At 42.5% G+C, this 17106-nt stretch overlaps 2 protein-coding genes across 4 annotated transcripts in view; one reads left to right on the forward strand and one right to left on the reverse strand.

Annotated features, from left to right (window-relative positions):
- Window positions 1–17106, reverse strand: part of P4HA2 (prolyl 4-hydroxylase subunit alpha 2) — a 146074-nt gene that overhangs the window by 119422 nt on the left and 9546 nt on the right. The gene's annotated exons all lie outside the window — the stretch shown is intronic.
- Window positions 7241–8102, forward strand: LOC141084817 (elongation factor 1-alpha, somatic form-like). Its single transcript, XM_073569811.1, has one exon. The coding sequence runs from the start codon at window positions 7290–7292 to the stop codon at window positions 8085–8087; it is 798 nt and encodes a 265-aa protein (XP_073425912.1). The 5' UTR covers window positions 7241–7289; the 3' UTR covers window positions 8088–8102.

The raw sequence follows: 17106 nt of genomic DNA on the forward strand, positions 1-17106 counted from the left end.
AAGGAACCATCCTGGCCACCATGGATGTGGAATCTTTGTACTCTAATATCCCACACCAAGATGGTTTAAATGCCTGCAAATTCTTCATGGAAAACACAGGGACTGATGCTGATGCTGTGGTGAAACTTATAAAATTCATCCTCACCCACAATTACTTTGAATTTGACAACAGGATCTATCTACAGGAGACTGGCACAGCTATGGGAAGTAAAATGGCTCCACAGTATGCAAATCTTTTCATGGCAAAGCTTGAAAGTGACTTTTTGTCCTCATGCCCCATCAGGCCCCTGGCCTACTACCGTTTCATTGATGATATTTTAATCATCTGGACGGAGTCTGAGCAACAGCTAAAGACGTTCCACGAACAGTTTAATCAATTTCATCCCACCATCAATTTAACACTCAACTACTCCAGTACTGAGATTAATTTTTTGGACACCATCATTAAGCTAAAAAACAATGAAATAGAGACATCCCTGTATCAGAAGCCAATCGACCGTCCAACATACCTTAAATGGGACAGTTTCCATCCAAAACACATAAAGAACTCTATTATCTATAGCCAAGCCATCAGATACAATCGTATATGTTCCAACCCCATGGATAGAGACAAACACCTTGGTCGCCTCAAAAAGACCTTTTTGAATCAGGGTTACCATCCAAGAACAATTGAAAACCAAATTACAAGAGCCACCAGATTGTCAAGGAATCACCTGCTAAATTACAAAGCTAAAGAAGAAAATAACCGAGTGCCTCTAGTAGTCACCTATAACCCAAATCTGGAGGTGCTAAGGGGAGCTGCACGGAAATTACAACCTTTACTACAAAAAGATGCCCGATTGAAATCCATTTTTCCAGACCCCCCACTGCTGTGTTTTAGGCAGCCCCCAAATTTAAGAAGCATCATTGTCAGAAGCTCCCTGTCCTCTCCAACAGCTGCAGGAACCTTTCCTTGCAACCAGAAAAAATGTAAAACCTGTCCATTTATAATGACCACGGACAAGATAAAGATCCCCAACTCACATCAGGACTACAAGATCGCAGGTACTTTCAGCTGCATTACATCTAATGTGGTGTACTTAATTATTTGTACTAAATGTCCAACTGGGGGTCTGTATGTGGGGGAGACAGGGCAAAAGCTTAGAACAAGGATGAATGCTCATCGTCACACAATAAGAGAAAAAAGAATGGATCTACCTGTGGCAAAAAATTTCTGTATCCCTGATCACAGCAGCGTGGATATGAAATTACTGGTATTGAAAGGTAACTTCAATTCTCAGAGAGAGAGACGAGTTTGGGAGTACAAATTTATGACGACCTTTGACACTCTCAGTGCTGGAATGAATGTGTCGCATGGATTTATGTCTTTTTACATCAATTAAGGAATTTCCTTTTAAAACCGTGTGGGGGCATCACAACACAGAACTAGACCCCAATCAGAGGACCATAAAACATCCGGACTCCTTATCTATGAACTGGTCCAATGTTTATATTTATGTTTCTCCCTCTCCCATATTGATAGTTCTGCTTCACGTCACTTGTCTTATCTATTGCATTTTTTCTAGGCTGTATTGTGCATAAATATGTGACTTCAGATTTTGTATTAGTCTAGCCTGATGAAGAGACCCGAGTAGTCTCGAAAGCTTGCAATGTGTTACCATCTTTTCAGTTAGCCATTAAAAAGGTATCAACTACTGAGGACTCTCAATCCTGAATATTTTTCATATAAGCATAAGAAATTACAAAACAAAATCTCAAAATTAAGTTATTCGCTAATTATGATTTGGAAAAGTTCAAGAGAAATGGTCATTACCATATTGTAAAATGGTGCTAATATTTTCAGACCCAGCTGGGAGTAAACTAGTTCAGCTGCTCCTACTTTTCCCAAGGGTGTAAGTTAACCACAGGGCCAAGTAGACTGATCTCATGCTCAATGAATGCATCCCTAAGAAATGTTTGGCTCATTGAAGTCAGCATCTGAGTGCTCCTATAAAATGTGCTAGAATGTGCTAGAAATAAGGGAAATCCTAACGCAATCTATACAGAGCTCTTCTACCCTGCATGTGACGAACACTGCGCATTATAACAGTACCTTGTCCCATTCATGACTGGCTTATTTCAGTTTTCAGGAGGTTGATGAAGTTCAAGTAGAACACAGACACTTTATAGGAGCGTTCCCCTCCCCCTATATACACATACTCTCTGCTGGAAAGACCAGGAATGCTAGAAATGCCCTAAAAGAAGTTAGCATGTCACTGGAAACCACAGCTTTGTTACAAGGTAATAATGCACTTGAACATTTCAGCCGTCCATCTTCTGTACATGCGTCAGGTGGCCACACAGTGGTCTGCACGGAACACTCACAGCTCTGGCAAAAATTAAGAGACCACTTCCAAATGTTCAGTTTGTCTGATTTTTCTCATGATAGGTATGTTTTTGAGTAAAATGTAAATTGTTCTTTCAGACTATAAACTTATGACAACATGTCTTCGAATTTCCAAGCAATAAATTTTGCATTTTTCTTCTGACAAAGAAAAATGGTCAAAATTTAAACAGTGCTTTCAGACCTCAAATAATGCAAAAGAAAACAAGTTTATAATCATTTAGAAACCAAAATACTAATGTTTTAACTCAGGAAGAGATCAGAAATCAAAATTTTGTGGAATAACCATGATTTTTAATCACAGCTTTCATGCGTCTTGGCATGCTTTCCACCAGCCTTTCACACTGCTTTTGGGTGACCTTATGCCACTCCTGGTACAAAAATGTAAGCAGTTCTACTTTGCTTGATGGCTTCTGACTATCCATCTTCCTCTTGATCCAGAGGTTTTCAATGGGGTTCAGGTCTGGAGAATGGGCTGGCCATGACAGGGGTTTGATGTGGTGGTCTCATATATTTTGGGGGGAGAGGAGACGTGATGTGCTGTTACTCGTGATGTACAGCTACTCGAATAGAAGAGGATCACCAAAGATATTTAATAATAAACGTGTAAATACACTCTTCAACAATGAAATTGAAACACCAAGATGGAAAAGTCAGAGTTATGGAAATGATAGGGTACATACACATGTTAATCATATGCAAATGATGAAAAACATGGAAATATCATTTTCTAAACATCTCAACTTATTCAGCACTGATTGTAAGCTCCACATGCAGAAATCCATGACGCAGGATCAGCATGATATTAATGTTGTTATTAATGGCTGTCTGAGAAATGTCCAGCCACACTGAATGCTTGAGCAAGATCATCAAGATCCGCTGCTGGCAGCTCTCTTTGCAATTACCAAACAATTAAGTTCCAGGTGCGAGACAAGTCCAGAGAAGTTGCAGGCCATGGTAGCAAATTTAGGCCATGCAGGCTGCTAATAGCATAAGCAACATGCTGCCTGGCATACTCATGTGGAAAAACTGGGCCTGGGCCACTTTGCAGATGAAGCTACCAATTTTATTTTAACGGATTTTTGTGCAGCAATTTGGCCAGACACAAGGATCCCTTTTTTTGTAAGCTTATGCGTGTTTCAAACCCAAAGTGAAATTCCGTGCAGCATGTACTGATACACACCAAGACATGTGAGGGAGCATCTTGGCCACCACTGCCATAAGTACGTTTTTTTAACCATTTGGCTTTGTGAATGGGTGGTCAGGTTGCCTACTTGTTTGCCCAGGATCCTTTGCACAGCTGTTTAAAATCAAACTGTATGGACAGATTCTAAATAACCATATATCCCAAGCATGAGGCGCAGGCCACCTTCACACAGCAGGATTTTCAGATCTACAATGAAAAGTGTCATGGAAAGTTTTGTACGTCTTGTTTGCCCTAGAATGAAGCGAATATCCATTGTTCCAGATTTCCTTTAACAATTTGGCTTTATTTTTAAAGGAAATCTGGATATTCCCTTTTTTTTTCTACACAGATCTGGTCCAACTGATGCATGTTTTACACCCAGGTGTAAGCATTTCTGTCACTGCTCCTGTTCGCTCTACTCCTAGTTTTGGAAATCCGGACCAATATACCACTGTGCGAACATGTCTTTCGAAAAATAATCACAAGTCTCTCATCTTAAGTAATCACATATTAGAAAAAAAAAGAAAAATTTCAGTAACTTATCTGCCACAAATACATTTATTTTTTTCTTCATGAACTGGAATGTGATGATTCTGCAATGAACTTGACTTTCCCTAATGTGTGAGCCAAGCAGTTCCTATTCCACCCTGGTTCTCCGCTCTTTTTGGTGGTGGAGCACAGATGTCCATGTAGCACACTACAGAGGGCACGCTGCTGCTTTTCACATTCATGTAATGCACTTGGGAAGATCTGGAAAGTATGACGTCCATTAAAGCTATTGCTGCCACTTAGTTATGCAATACATTGACACAATTTGCCGCAAAAGGAAAGTTGATGGCTTTGTCTAGTGTCTAGAGGAACCTGGGATAGAAAACACAGAACACTGGGCTGAACCAAGCGTTATGGAGAAAGTCCAGGAGAGAATACCTGCGTCTCTAATACTATGTCTGGGCCCGAAAACGATGCACGAGAGAGTGCACGTTCACTCTGTTGGCACCATTACAATCTATGGCCCCATCAGTGTATACGCCCACATTTTGGACGCTAGCCGCAACGGGACCAACAAACGGGTGCCAACACACCGTGTGAGAGCACACAAAGCATTCAGCGGACAGCTAGTCACACACTTTTAGGCCATGTTCACAAGGTGCGGTTTTTTCACGCAAATTTAAAGCTGCGCTTTACAGTACCAGTAAAAGCTATGGGATTTCAGATCTCATGCACATACTGTACATTGGTTTTATTTCCTGATTGAATTGGAAAATTGCTGCCTTTTTTTAAAGACGCCGCCTGTCACATTTTTCAGCGTTTTTCACAAATAGAAAGCAATGGGAAAGAGTAAAATGAAGATGTCAAGTATTGCTGCATTTTTGTTCAAAAATCTAACGAAGTATCATCATGTTTTGTAAACTTTATCAACATGCACAGCAGACAATACAAATGCGGCAAAATCTGGGGGGTTTTGTAAGCAGCTTCTTTACTGACGAGAGCAGGTGTTGCCCGCAGAAAAAAACCCAACATGTGAACAGTGCCTTAGGACACATTCACACATTAGATTTTTTGGTCATATAAAGGCTTGTATTTTTCTTCTTTTGTTTAAATGTATCCACAATACTGATCCATGAGTTTTTCAGTGGAGCTTCCACAGTGGTTACAAGTACCCATTTAACAAGTTACTTTCAGGATTAAGTTTTTTTTTCCCCAACAGGACAAGCAAAGATTATCTTCTATTTTTAGCCATATGGTCTTTTTTCTTCGACAATGCAAGTTTATGGCAATAAAATCCTAGACAATCTGGTTTTTTTGCTGTTTTATAGCATACAGAAATAAACTTCGTGCAAACTTAGTGTAATACATTATTTTTTTGCAAATTTAAGAGAGAGAATAGTTCCTAGCTCCCATGGGACCTCGTGTGCTATGTATTGTTAGTGAAGCCCAGGATCTTTGCTCATGTAAATACACTGACATAACACATCCCTGCCGAGAGAAACTCTCACGATCTTTGCAGCCACCGAGTAAGGGCAACCATCTGTAGCTGCCATTAATGGATGTCGGTCAATGCGGCAATGTTCAACAACTGCTTGTTGCGAGTGTGGTGCCCTGAAGAAGCAAATGTCTCAGAACTCTGATGGTGTGAGAAGTCAGCTCTTCAGCCATTTTTACACACACATTTAATTAGTGTAAGGGCTATTGTGAAGTCTGGTGGGTAGCAGCCAAGCCCAGGAAAAGTAACCCTGCGCCCCGGGATTCAATGGTGCTGGAGATCATGGAGGCCAGCCAGTGCCTTCACTGTGGTCACTGTCGGGACTCCAGCGAAATCTGTGCAGCCGCTTGGGACATAGTGTCCTGTGGGGTTCAAGAAGTGCCCAACTGGCAGACAATGTCAGGGATCAGAGGAGAGAAGTCTAGATACCATCCTTAGTTGTCAGAGGTGGGAAGAGAGCTGAGGTACAGAGGTGCCATGGTGCCAAGGTCTAGGCTGAGAGGAGAAGATTTAGTCCACGTACTGTATAGTGCTATATACAGTGGGAGTGAGGAGAGTCGGGGGTCATCACAACATGAGGGGCTGTTGGCTCAGTGTTGTGAATAACAACTGTGGAGAGCTATCATCATCTGCTCCAGTAAAAGCAAGTTTTCTTTCCTGTTGCTCCTACGGTGTGGACATTGCTTATTGAGACAGGCTGATCATGCATCCCTTCCACAACTTCCCCTCTTTATTCTGCTGAGGATGGCCCACCGGCCGGCGAGACTACCGTGACCATTGGCTGCCATTACACAGCGGCTCGGTGGAGGCCGACCCAGACATAACGATGCATAAAATTATGAAACTCCTTTAAAAAGAAACACAGCTACTTATGTATAGTGACAGATATGTAATGGCAAATGTAAAGAGGCGGGATCTCTAGAAGTAGGGGCAGCACGGTGGCTCAGTGGATAGCACTGCAGCCTTGTAGCGCTGGGGTCCAGTGTTTAAATCCAACCAAGGACAACATCTGCAAGGAGTTTGTATGTTCTCCTCATGTTTACGTGGGTTTCCTCCGGGTTTCTTTCTGGTTTCTTCCCACACTCCAAAGACATACCAATAGGGATTTAAGATTGTGAGCCCCAATGGGGACAGTGATGTGTGTAAAGCGCTGTGGCATTAATGGCGTTATATAGGTGACTAAAATAAATGTTTCTACTGCAGAACCTCCTAAAGATAATAGGGGTAAAACTGTATATCCAATACCCCATGCCATTTCTACAGCTATCCGAGTAGCCCATCCCATTCCTAAGAGTCCCCACCTTTGAAAGGGCTAGGATTTGAAAACATATGGAACCACCGAAAGAGATTTTAGGCATGTAAGCCTACATGTTTTCAGCTGTGGATTCTGCCATCCATGAAAAAAATCTAGGTTAGTGTGGATTCGATGCAGTTTCCTCGTATTCATTGTAAGGGTATGTGCACACAATGCTTATTAGACACTGGCTACCTGTTTAGGTTTTCAAGCAAAAGACAGGTCACAAAAGCGCCCGCCTTTTTTTGTGGCTTTTTTTCTGTAATATTCTACAAAAACTTTGCTGCTGGCGCATTATTTTTTTTTTTTTAATTTTCTTTACGCCAATGTACAACACATTGCCTAGCTTCCAATTAGAAGATGCCTGAAGAATGGCAAGGTCACTTCTTTTAATTATGTCACCATTATTGATGCCCCTGGACACAGAGACTTTATCAAGAACATGATCACTGGTACTTCTCAGGCTAACTGCGCTGTCCTTATCGTTGCTGCTGGCGTGGGAGAGTTTGAGGCTGGTATCTCAAAGAATGGACAAACCCGTGAGCATGCTCTCCTGGCCTACACCTTGGGTGTGAAGCAGCTCATTGTTGGAGTCAACAAGATGGATTCCACTGAACCCCCATACAGCCAGAAGAGATATGAAGAAATTGTAAAGGAAGTCAGCACTTACATTAAGAAGATTGGCTACAATCCAGATACAGTTGCCTTTGTGCCCATTTCTGGATGGAACGGTGACAACATGCTTGAGCCAAGTGCCAACATGCCCTGGTTCAAGGGATGGGTCATCACCCGCAAAGAGGGAAAAGGCAGCGGAACTACCCTGCTTGAAGCTCTTGACTGCATTCTGCCACCAAGCCGCCCCACTGACAAGCCTCTTCGTCTGCCCCTTCAGGATGTCTACAAGATTGGTGGTATTGGCACAGTACCTGTTGGTCGTGTGGAAACTGGTGTCCTGAAACCAGGCATGGTGGTCACTTTTGCCCCAGTCAACGTAACAACTGAAGTTAAGTCAGTGGAAATGCATCATGAAGCTCTGACCGAGGCTATGCCTGGTGACAACGTTGGTTTCAACGTAAAGAACGTTTCCGTGAAGGACATCCGTCGTGGTAATGTTGCTGGTGATAGCAAGAACGACCCTCCTCTTGAGGCTGGTGGATTCACCGCACAGGTACTTGATCTGTTCACCTGTATTGCAGCAGTGTTTGTCTGTAGCCAGTTCTACACTAGTACAGCTGTATAAGCATTTCAGTTATCCCAAAAAAAACAAAATTAGTAGTAAAGGTAAATAACTCTGTATAAATCATGTAATACTTAGCAAACCACCCATAAGTCAGACAAAAAGGACAAAAAGTAAAGCGTATTTTATACCAAAAATATTTTTATTTCAGTCAGAATGCATAAAATCTGCCGAAGCAGCAGCAACGGGGTATCTACAAACAAATAACAAACACCAGTAAATTAAACTCCAAAAAATGCCTCAAATAGAATAGAGATGTACAAGTGGCATAAAGTTGTGTTTGAAACTGTTCAACTGTAAAGCGCTGCGGAATATGTTGGCGCTATATAAATAAAGATTATTATTATTATTATTATTATTATTTTAATTGCTTTGCTGTTTTCAAAGGCTGAAGCAGTTAAAGGAAGCTCAAAAAGTCAAGTTCATTCTTTTTAGCATTTTTTTAAGTGCTAAAAAAATGAGGATGAGTGCGCATCCCCTAAGTGGAGAATCCCTGCATCACAAATGGGCATGCTGAACATTGTAAATCTATACTATAGGTCAAATTCTACTGCTGGTTTTCACCGAATCAAGACAGAAAATACACCAAGTATCCACCACTTGTGACTATACCAGACGCTACAGTCAGACGGCCGTAGATTCTCTCATCTGAGAAAATAGGACCGATTACGCAAATGACTCTCTCAACAAAGTTTGATCCGATTTTCTCGGATAACAGAATAGGAGGGCTCTGTGATGTCATCCGAGCGAGTCCAATGTTTTCAACACACCCCGAGACTTGAATGGGCTTGTGGCATCCAATCTCAAAAAGATTTTTTTTTTTACCAACAGGTTCTGTCAGTGGAAAACAAAATTGTGCATCACCACGCCTCAACGAATAGCATTGGTCAGGGGGTTATCCAATAAAAAAAATTGGATAGCACCCGTCCAATGTAACGCTTGGCTGGCGTGAGTAAATCCTTAGAAGTCTAGGAGAGCACAGTGGTTGAGCTGATGGAGCAAGAGAGGGAAATAGAGAAGCGACAAAATACAGGAGAGTCAATGTAGAACCAATTCATCACACAGGGGCGTCATAATGGCCGCAGGGGACCCCGTGCACCACTCTTCAGCCTCTCCCACACATTTCACTATCTATTCACCACTCCAAAGCGATAAAGATATATCCTGAGATCCCCGAGTGCTCCCATGTTACCTTATGATCCAGTGCAGAAAGGCTGTGTGCCGTATATACCTCCAGCTGGATGTCATGTTTGTAGCATTCACGCTCCTGGCTCCAGAATTACCATCTGTGAAACAAACTGCCTGCATCATCTATTTCCCAGCCAAGAGCGATTTATCTCTGCTGATAATTACAGCCGGAGAAAATCGAAAAAAGGGTTCAAATATACAGAACAAAGCAAAGAGATTAAGGCATCCCCTCCAACCCTGCAAGGCTGATCTCCACCGTGCTAGAACGGATATAAATGCCATTCTCATGACTGAACAAATGAGTTTAATATTTCAAGGTGATGTTCAATACGGTAAACAGCCAACGCCTCCACAGGATCAGGACAGGCTATGGATCTAAGGTCTAATAGTGAGCCGGTTCAGAAAGATTTTAACATTTTCATCAGTGAGGAATCAGGTGGTGAGATCCCTTACACATTGCTGAAAAAGAACGGAAAAAAACAAGTAAATACCCAGCTATAAGGGAAGAATAGGTGCACAACTACCCACTCTGTGGCCACTCATCGGAAAATTTGGAGGAAGGTAAAGAAATCTCATATAGATGCATCCAACCTGTTCACATGATCCTTCTGGTTCAGGGGCTCATATAGATGCCTCCAACCTGTTCACATGATCCTGCTGGTTCAGGGGCTCATATAGATGCCTCCAACCTGTTCACATGATCCTGCTGGTTCAGGGGCTCATATAGCTTCATCAAACCTGTTCACATGATCCTGCTGGTTCAGGGGCTCATATAGATGCCTCCAACATGTTCACCTGATCCTGCTGGTTCAGGGGCTCATATAGATGCCTCCAACCTGTTCACATGATCCTGCTGGTTCAGGGGCTCATATAGATGCCTCCAACCTGTTCACATGATCCTGCTAGTTCAGGGGCTCATATAGATGCCTCCAACCTGTTCACATGATCCTGCTAGTTCAGGGGCTCATATAGATGCCTCCAACCTGTTCACATGATCCTGCTGGTTCAGGGGCTCATATGAATGATCCTTCCAGGTGGACAGACTTAAAAACAAACTGAACCAGCCAGTGGGAGTTCTCACATATCCCTCCTTGGCGTGGAAAGTCTTTCCATGAGCCATCTGCGTGTTGTGCTGGCGCACGTTGCACCCACTGTCATTTAACATTCTCTTTAAACATGATATGAGGGAACTGCATCTTGAGCAGGTCTGTAATATAAGTTTATCATCAGCCTTGTTCCTTATGTAAGAAGAAGCGACTTTGACCATAAGAAACCAAATTTCCCTTTGCTGACATGTTCAGAGGACAGGCACCGCTTACTCCATGAACCCCTAACAGGAGATGCCCCCAGCTTGTGGGTAGAAAACCTTCATTAATTCTAGAACAGCACAATTAATGGCCGTACTAGATCACCCATTTCTTATGTCGGATTTTCTGTCCTAGATCCCCCCCCCCCAAATAGACAAGGCTATAAAGGTGCAGAAAGTTATCCAGTATGTTCATAGAATCATAGAATCGTAGAGTTGGAAGGGACCTCCTGGGCCATCTGGTCCAACCCCCTGCTCAAAGCAGGATTCGCTAAATCATCCCAGTCAGATGTCTGTCCAGCCTCTGTTTGAAGACTTCCATTGAAGGAGAACTCACCACTTCTCGTGGCAGCCTGTTCCACTCATTGATCACTCTAACTGTCAAAAAGTTTTTTCTAATATCTAATCTGTGTCTCCTCCCATTCAATTTCATCCCATTGCTTCTAGTCTTTCCTTGTGCAAATGAGAATAAAGTTGATCCTTCTACAATGTGACAGCCCTTTAGATATTTGTAGACAGCTATTAAGTCTCCTCTCAGTCTTCTCTTTTGCAAACTAAACATTCCCAAATCCTGCAACCTTTCCTCATAAGGAGATAGCAGAAGAAATTTTTGAACCCCTCTCCATAATCTTTGAAAATTCTTGGAGAACAGGAGAAGTGCCAGAAGACTGGAGAAGAGCAAATGTTGTTCCTATCTTCAAAAAGGGGAAGAAGGTGGACCCAGGCAACTATAGGCCGGTGAGTCTGACTTCTATACCAGGAAAGATCTTTGAACAAATTATTAAACAACATGTATGTCAATACCTGGATAAGAATGAAGTGATTAAACAGAGTCAGCATGGGTTTGTAACTAATAAGTCATGTCAGACTAATTTAATTTCCTTCTATGATGGTATTACTGATTGGGTGGATCAAGGAAATGCTGTAGATATAGTATATCTTGACTTCAGCAAGGCATTTGACAAAGTCTCTCATACAATCATACAATGGTGTTCTCTTGGCACCATTTGTGCAATCTAAAAGGATATACGGTACATTACTATATTCTTTAAAAAATCTCCCCCAGTACGCAATAATAGGATGGGTCATATCTCACAGCTGGCTTGTAGTGCCCCATAGCATGGCTGCTGGGCAGGAGCCAGGAGTAAATCATTCCGAGATACTTTCTTGGCATATGGTGGTAGCGTTTGTTACAATATATATTATTTATTATATTTGTAAACATATTGGCCAATACTGAAGAAGCAAACATTGCCCAATCCACATGTGATCTGAGGCTGATATATAAGAGAAATAATATGACCACTCCATCCACCATGTCAGCACTAGTGATGAGTGGACGTGCTCGGGTATGGTGTTATCGGAGCATGCTCGGGTGCTAACCGAGCGACTTCAGAGTGCTTGAATAATATGTTTAAGTTCCAACAAACACATGCAGGGATTGCCTGTTTAACAGCCGCGGGGACTCGGACACATTACTAACACCTCATCCGAGCACGTTGGCTCATCACTAGTCAGCACCAAAAAAGCCAGTATTCTAAAGTTTATGGGGGTAGCCTGACAGTGTCCAGAAGATGTTGGTTTGCAAGACCTTCAGTTGAAAGGCATTTGCCACTAAATTTGATACTGATGACCAATCCTTTGGATGTCATTAATATCAGATTGATGGGGGCCCATCACCCAGCGGTCAGATGTGAACAGTGTAGCAGAATAGCATTCATCCGCTCTGTACACTGTTTAGTGGTTGAAGAAAGAATAGACTGTCGAGTTTCACATGAAAGTTTTTTTTTTTTTTTCTGGCCATTTTGAGAGTTTAATGGAACCAACAAATGTAATGCTGCAGATTCTCAACTAGCTCAAAGGAAGGTCAGGTTTATAGCTTCTCTAATCAGCCAAACTGTTTTCAGCTGTGCTAACAAACTTGCACAAGAGTATTCTAACCATCCATTAGCCTTCTTCCACAGTTAGCAAACACAAAGTCCCATAAGAACACTGGAGTGATGGTTGTTTTAAATGGGCCTCTATACACCTAAGAAGATATTGCATTACAAACCAGATGATTGCAGGTAGAATAGTCATTTACCACATTAACAATGTATAGAGCATATTTCTGAATCATTTAATGTTAGCTTCATGGAAAAAATTGTGCTTTTCTTTCAAAAATAAGGAAATTTTTAAGTGACCCTAAACGTTTGAACGGTAGTGTATTTGTATGCGGTTTTTATGAAATATTTCAGATTGAAATACGGTGCTAATGTAAACAAAAAGGGCTAGTCACATATCTTTTATGTCCGTTTCTCCAAATGCTCAACATGTGGTATACTCATTTTACAGAAAGTGTATGTTCATTGATGTTTATTTAATCACAAAACAGAAGAAAATCCAGCTCAACAAACTTGTGAACAAACTTCTTTCTTCATTTCCCGAAAGTGCTCAGCAGAGGGTAAAACGCATCAATGCATTTCAGGTGGCTATGTACCCTTAATCATGATGTGACATCATGATTAAGGGATGATTAAGGGTGCGTAGCCACCTGAAATGTGTTGATGCGTTTTACCCTCTGCTGAGCACTTTCGGGAAATGAAGAAAGAAGTTTGCTCACAAGTTCGTTGAGCTGGATTTTCTTCTGTTTTGTGATTGCACCACGCCTTCACACAGCTCCAAATACCTAAGGATGTCCATTACGGTGAGCTGGACTTATTTCTATGTCTATTTAATGCTTAAAGGGGTTGGCCACTACTAGGACAATCCCTTTTTAAACTAAATGTTTGGCCCCGATAAAATAATAAAGCCTGTACTCCCCTCCTGTCCCGGCACTCGCAGTCCCGGGGCTGTGATGCAGTGTTGTGACACGTGATGGCCGGCGCACAATCAGTGCAGGAGTCATTGTCTCCACCTTTGGACAAACTGAACATGAAGAGGAAGACTGGGAGCAGCTGCAGCCCGCATTTCCTCTTCATGTTCAGTTTGTTTGAAGGCGGGGACAGAGAAGCCGATGCTGATTGGGCGCGGGCCATCAGGTGTCACAACACCGCATCACAGCCCCGGGACCGCGAGTGCCGACACTGCTGAAACGGAGTATAGGCTTTATTATTATATTGGGGCCGAACATTTAGCTTAGGAAGGGATTGTCCTAGAAGTGGTTTGGAAACCATGAAGCGGTCAAAAGTAATGGCATGTTTATCTAACGAGCACTTCTGCTACGGAGCAGCCTGCTAATTAGGATTTAAATTATAGGAAAAAAGAGCTGCAAAAAAAACAACAGCAAAACTGCCAGAAAAGCTACTTTAGGAAACTGACTGTTGGCCACCTAGAAAAACCTCAGCAGATGCGCCAGCATCTAGATGTTGTGTGGACATACCCTTAAACAGCATTTGACAAGATGGATTTTTCCTTTAGTTTCCCTGAGAATTTAGAAAGCCAGAAGGGCCCAGCAGCTTCCCCCCCCCCCCCCCCCCATCTCCACTGAAATAACATGCACATTCCTTGGAGGAGCCACAGCAGAAAGCTCTTGGCCAAATGATGGTTATGTGAGCAGATATCCTAAAGCAGGGGTCCCCAAGCACGTAGCTCGAGAGCCAAATGTGGCTCTTGGGCCCATGATGTGTGGCTGTGTGCCAGCTTGGTGCATTAGCTCCAGGTGTGGCAAACTGATATTCAGAGCAGATCTCTAGGTGGTGACTTGTGTGTCGCCCTGCACCGGAGAGCAGATCTGCAAGGGGGTAACATAGGAAACCCTGGAGCCTGGCGTGATATTAGTGGAAAAGCTTTGGCTGTCATTATACTGGTTATAGGGGGCTCTGGGTGTCACAACTGTGAGTGAGGCAGGAGCTGGATGTGACTGTGACCCTCTTTCATAGCCGAATGTGGCTCGAGGTCTGAACGGCTGGGGATTGCTGTCCTAAAGCATCAGATCCATTTTTCTGCCGCCTCCGAGATAAACACGTGAATAACATTATACCAAGGCTTAGAGAGAGGAGGGAATTTTGAAGCTCACCACGCCATGTCATCCAATATTGGAGGCTGAAATCTGTGTGTTGGGTGCCAGTCCTGCTGGTGAGGCTCAGCCCAAAATTTTTTTTATGTAAAATGAAGTCTATGAAATGCTAACAAAGAAATTTTATACATAAAGTCAAGACTAGAGTTGACCGACTTAGGTCGGATCGGGTTTCATGATACAAAATTTGTTTCAGATGAAACTGGTCCGACTAGGGCAAAAAAAGTCGGAGTTTCGTTCGAAACCCGACCCCAATGCAAGTCAATGGGAAATAAAAGTCGGCATTGAGCGGATGACATTCATCCACTCAATGCCGACTTTTATTCCCCATTGACTTGCATTGGGGTCGGGTTTCGGACGAAACTCCGACTTTTTTTGTCCTAGTCGGACGAGTTTCATCTGAAACAAATTTTGTTTCATGAAACCCGATCCGATCAAAGTCACTCAACTCTAGTCAAGACCATGGTATGCTGACCAAGAAAATTAAAACTGTCATGTATGGAATCACATTTATCATGTGGATAGTGGACTAGTTTTACAACATTAAAATAATTTTTCTGGCAATGAAAATCCATACAAATTACATTAAAAAAATTTCATAGTATTTAAAAGAAATTACCGTATTCTTCACAACTGGCTTAATGTTGTCTCTTGAACCGATGTAACCTGCAGCTAACACCTGTTCTATTCTTAATAATGATTGTCTACCTCTGTTGTAATTGGCTTAGAGCTCTATAAATAGTTCACTTGGTTTATTTCTGATATATCCTATGACTAAGGGTACCGTTACACTTAGCGACGCACCAACAATCCCGACAACGATACGACCTGGTAAGGATCGCTGGTGCGTCGCTAAATGGTCGCTAGTGAGCTGTCAAACAGACAGATTTACCCAACGATGCAGCAACGATTCGGCGATTCGTATAACGACCTCGGTGGTCATTGGTAACTTGTCAAACAGCAGCTATTCTGATGACTCCCGCCTGCGTCCATGATTTCTGAGTTGCTAACGAGGTCGCTCGTCGGTGTCAAACAGCGATGTATGCTGGCCAGCGGGACACTAGCAATCAAAAAATGGCCTGGGACATTTGAGCACGATCAGCGACATCGCAGCGGGGGCCTGGTCGCTGCTAAGGGTCACACGTAACGAGATCGTTAGCGAGGTCGCTGCTGCGTCACAAAATTGGTGACGCTTCAGCGATCTCGCTATGTGAGACGGGGCCTTAAGGGCACTTGGACGCCTGAAACGCGTCTGGTTTTTATTTATATATTTTGGATTCCATGTTTTTAATGAATTTTGAATAAAGCATGAACTAAAACTTTTACATATTGTGGACGGATGTGCCGCCTTTTTCCTTTCCTTGAACCTTACACCAACTTAAACTTCTAACATTGAAAGCAGTCATACGCATCAGGCTGAGACTACATTATCAACGTTCGCTAGGTGTCGCTGCTACATTGCAGCACAATACAGGTGAATGGGGTCAATTACGACCCCCAAGGTATTTCGACTGTGACAAGCAAATCGCAAATAGTCTGATGCGGTTGGACGTCTCGTGATTTTCTTGTTGTGATCACAATGTGACCTCATTCACTTGCATTGTGTTGTGATTTAGCAACGACACCTAGCGAACTTTGGCAAAGTGACTAAACCAAAGTCGCAATATAGTCCCACCCTTAAAAGTTGGCCTAAAGAGGTATCTCCTGTTATAAACAGGCCAACTTATTTCTTTGTTTTCTTTTTTGCTAGGAAAAAAAGCTATAACTGTCATGCATCTTTACTAATATTTTTGTGCCTTTTTCTGTTGCGTTATTCAGGTAGTTTTTTTTCTTTTATGAAGATGCCAGGGATAAAATAAAATATTATATATATATCATACATATATGACTGGTGTAAGCACCTGGCACACCCAAGCAAGTGGCAGGGTCCTGAACAAATTGGGGGCACTTATCAGCAGGAGCAAAACAACCGGGGTAGCTGAGCTGTCGCCATTGCAGCCACCCGAACCTGGCGGGTGAGGAGCTCGCTGACTATCAAATATTTCAGCTGAATGTGCGACCTCGGACATTATGAGTACATGGTGGCCATACTACTACATGGATGAGTACGGACTGTGCATTATTCTCCATGGATGACTATGAGCTGTACATTATATATGGAGGTGCGTAATACATGGAGGAACATGGGCTGTGCATTATACAACCCCTGGCAAAAAATATGTAATCACCGGCCTTGGAGGATGCTCATTCAGTTGTTTAATTTTGTAGAAAAAAAGCAGATCACAGACATGGCACAAAACTAAAGTCATTTCAGGCTCCAACCTGCAAAGCTGATCTGGCAACAGCAGTCCAAGAAAGTTGGAGCCAGACTGATGAAGAGGACTGTTTGACACTCATTAAGTCCATGCCTCAGAGACTGCAAGCTGTTATAAAAGCCAGAGATGGTGCAACAAAATACTAGTGATGTGTTGGAGTGTTTTTTTGTTGGTTTGTTTTTCATGATTCCATTTTTTTTCCTCAGAATTGAGTGA

Source organism: Dendrobates tinctorius, unplaced genomic scaffold (genome assembly GCF_039654945.1).
Source record: "Dendrobates tinctorius isolate UK_male_01 unplaced genomic scaffold, ASM3965494v1 ptg000001l, whole genome shotgun sequence".
In the NCBI taxonomy this organism is placed as follows: domain Eukaryota; kingdom Metazoa; phylum Chordata; class Amphibia; order Anura; family Dendrobatidae; genus Dendrobates; species Dendrobates tinctorius.

Excerpts from the sequence above, each read along its gene's own strand:
- LOC141084817 (XM_073569811.1), top strand. The coding sequence starts at position 7,290 with ATGATCACTGGTACTTCTCAGGCTAACTGCGCTGTCCTTATCGTTGCT.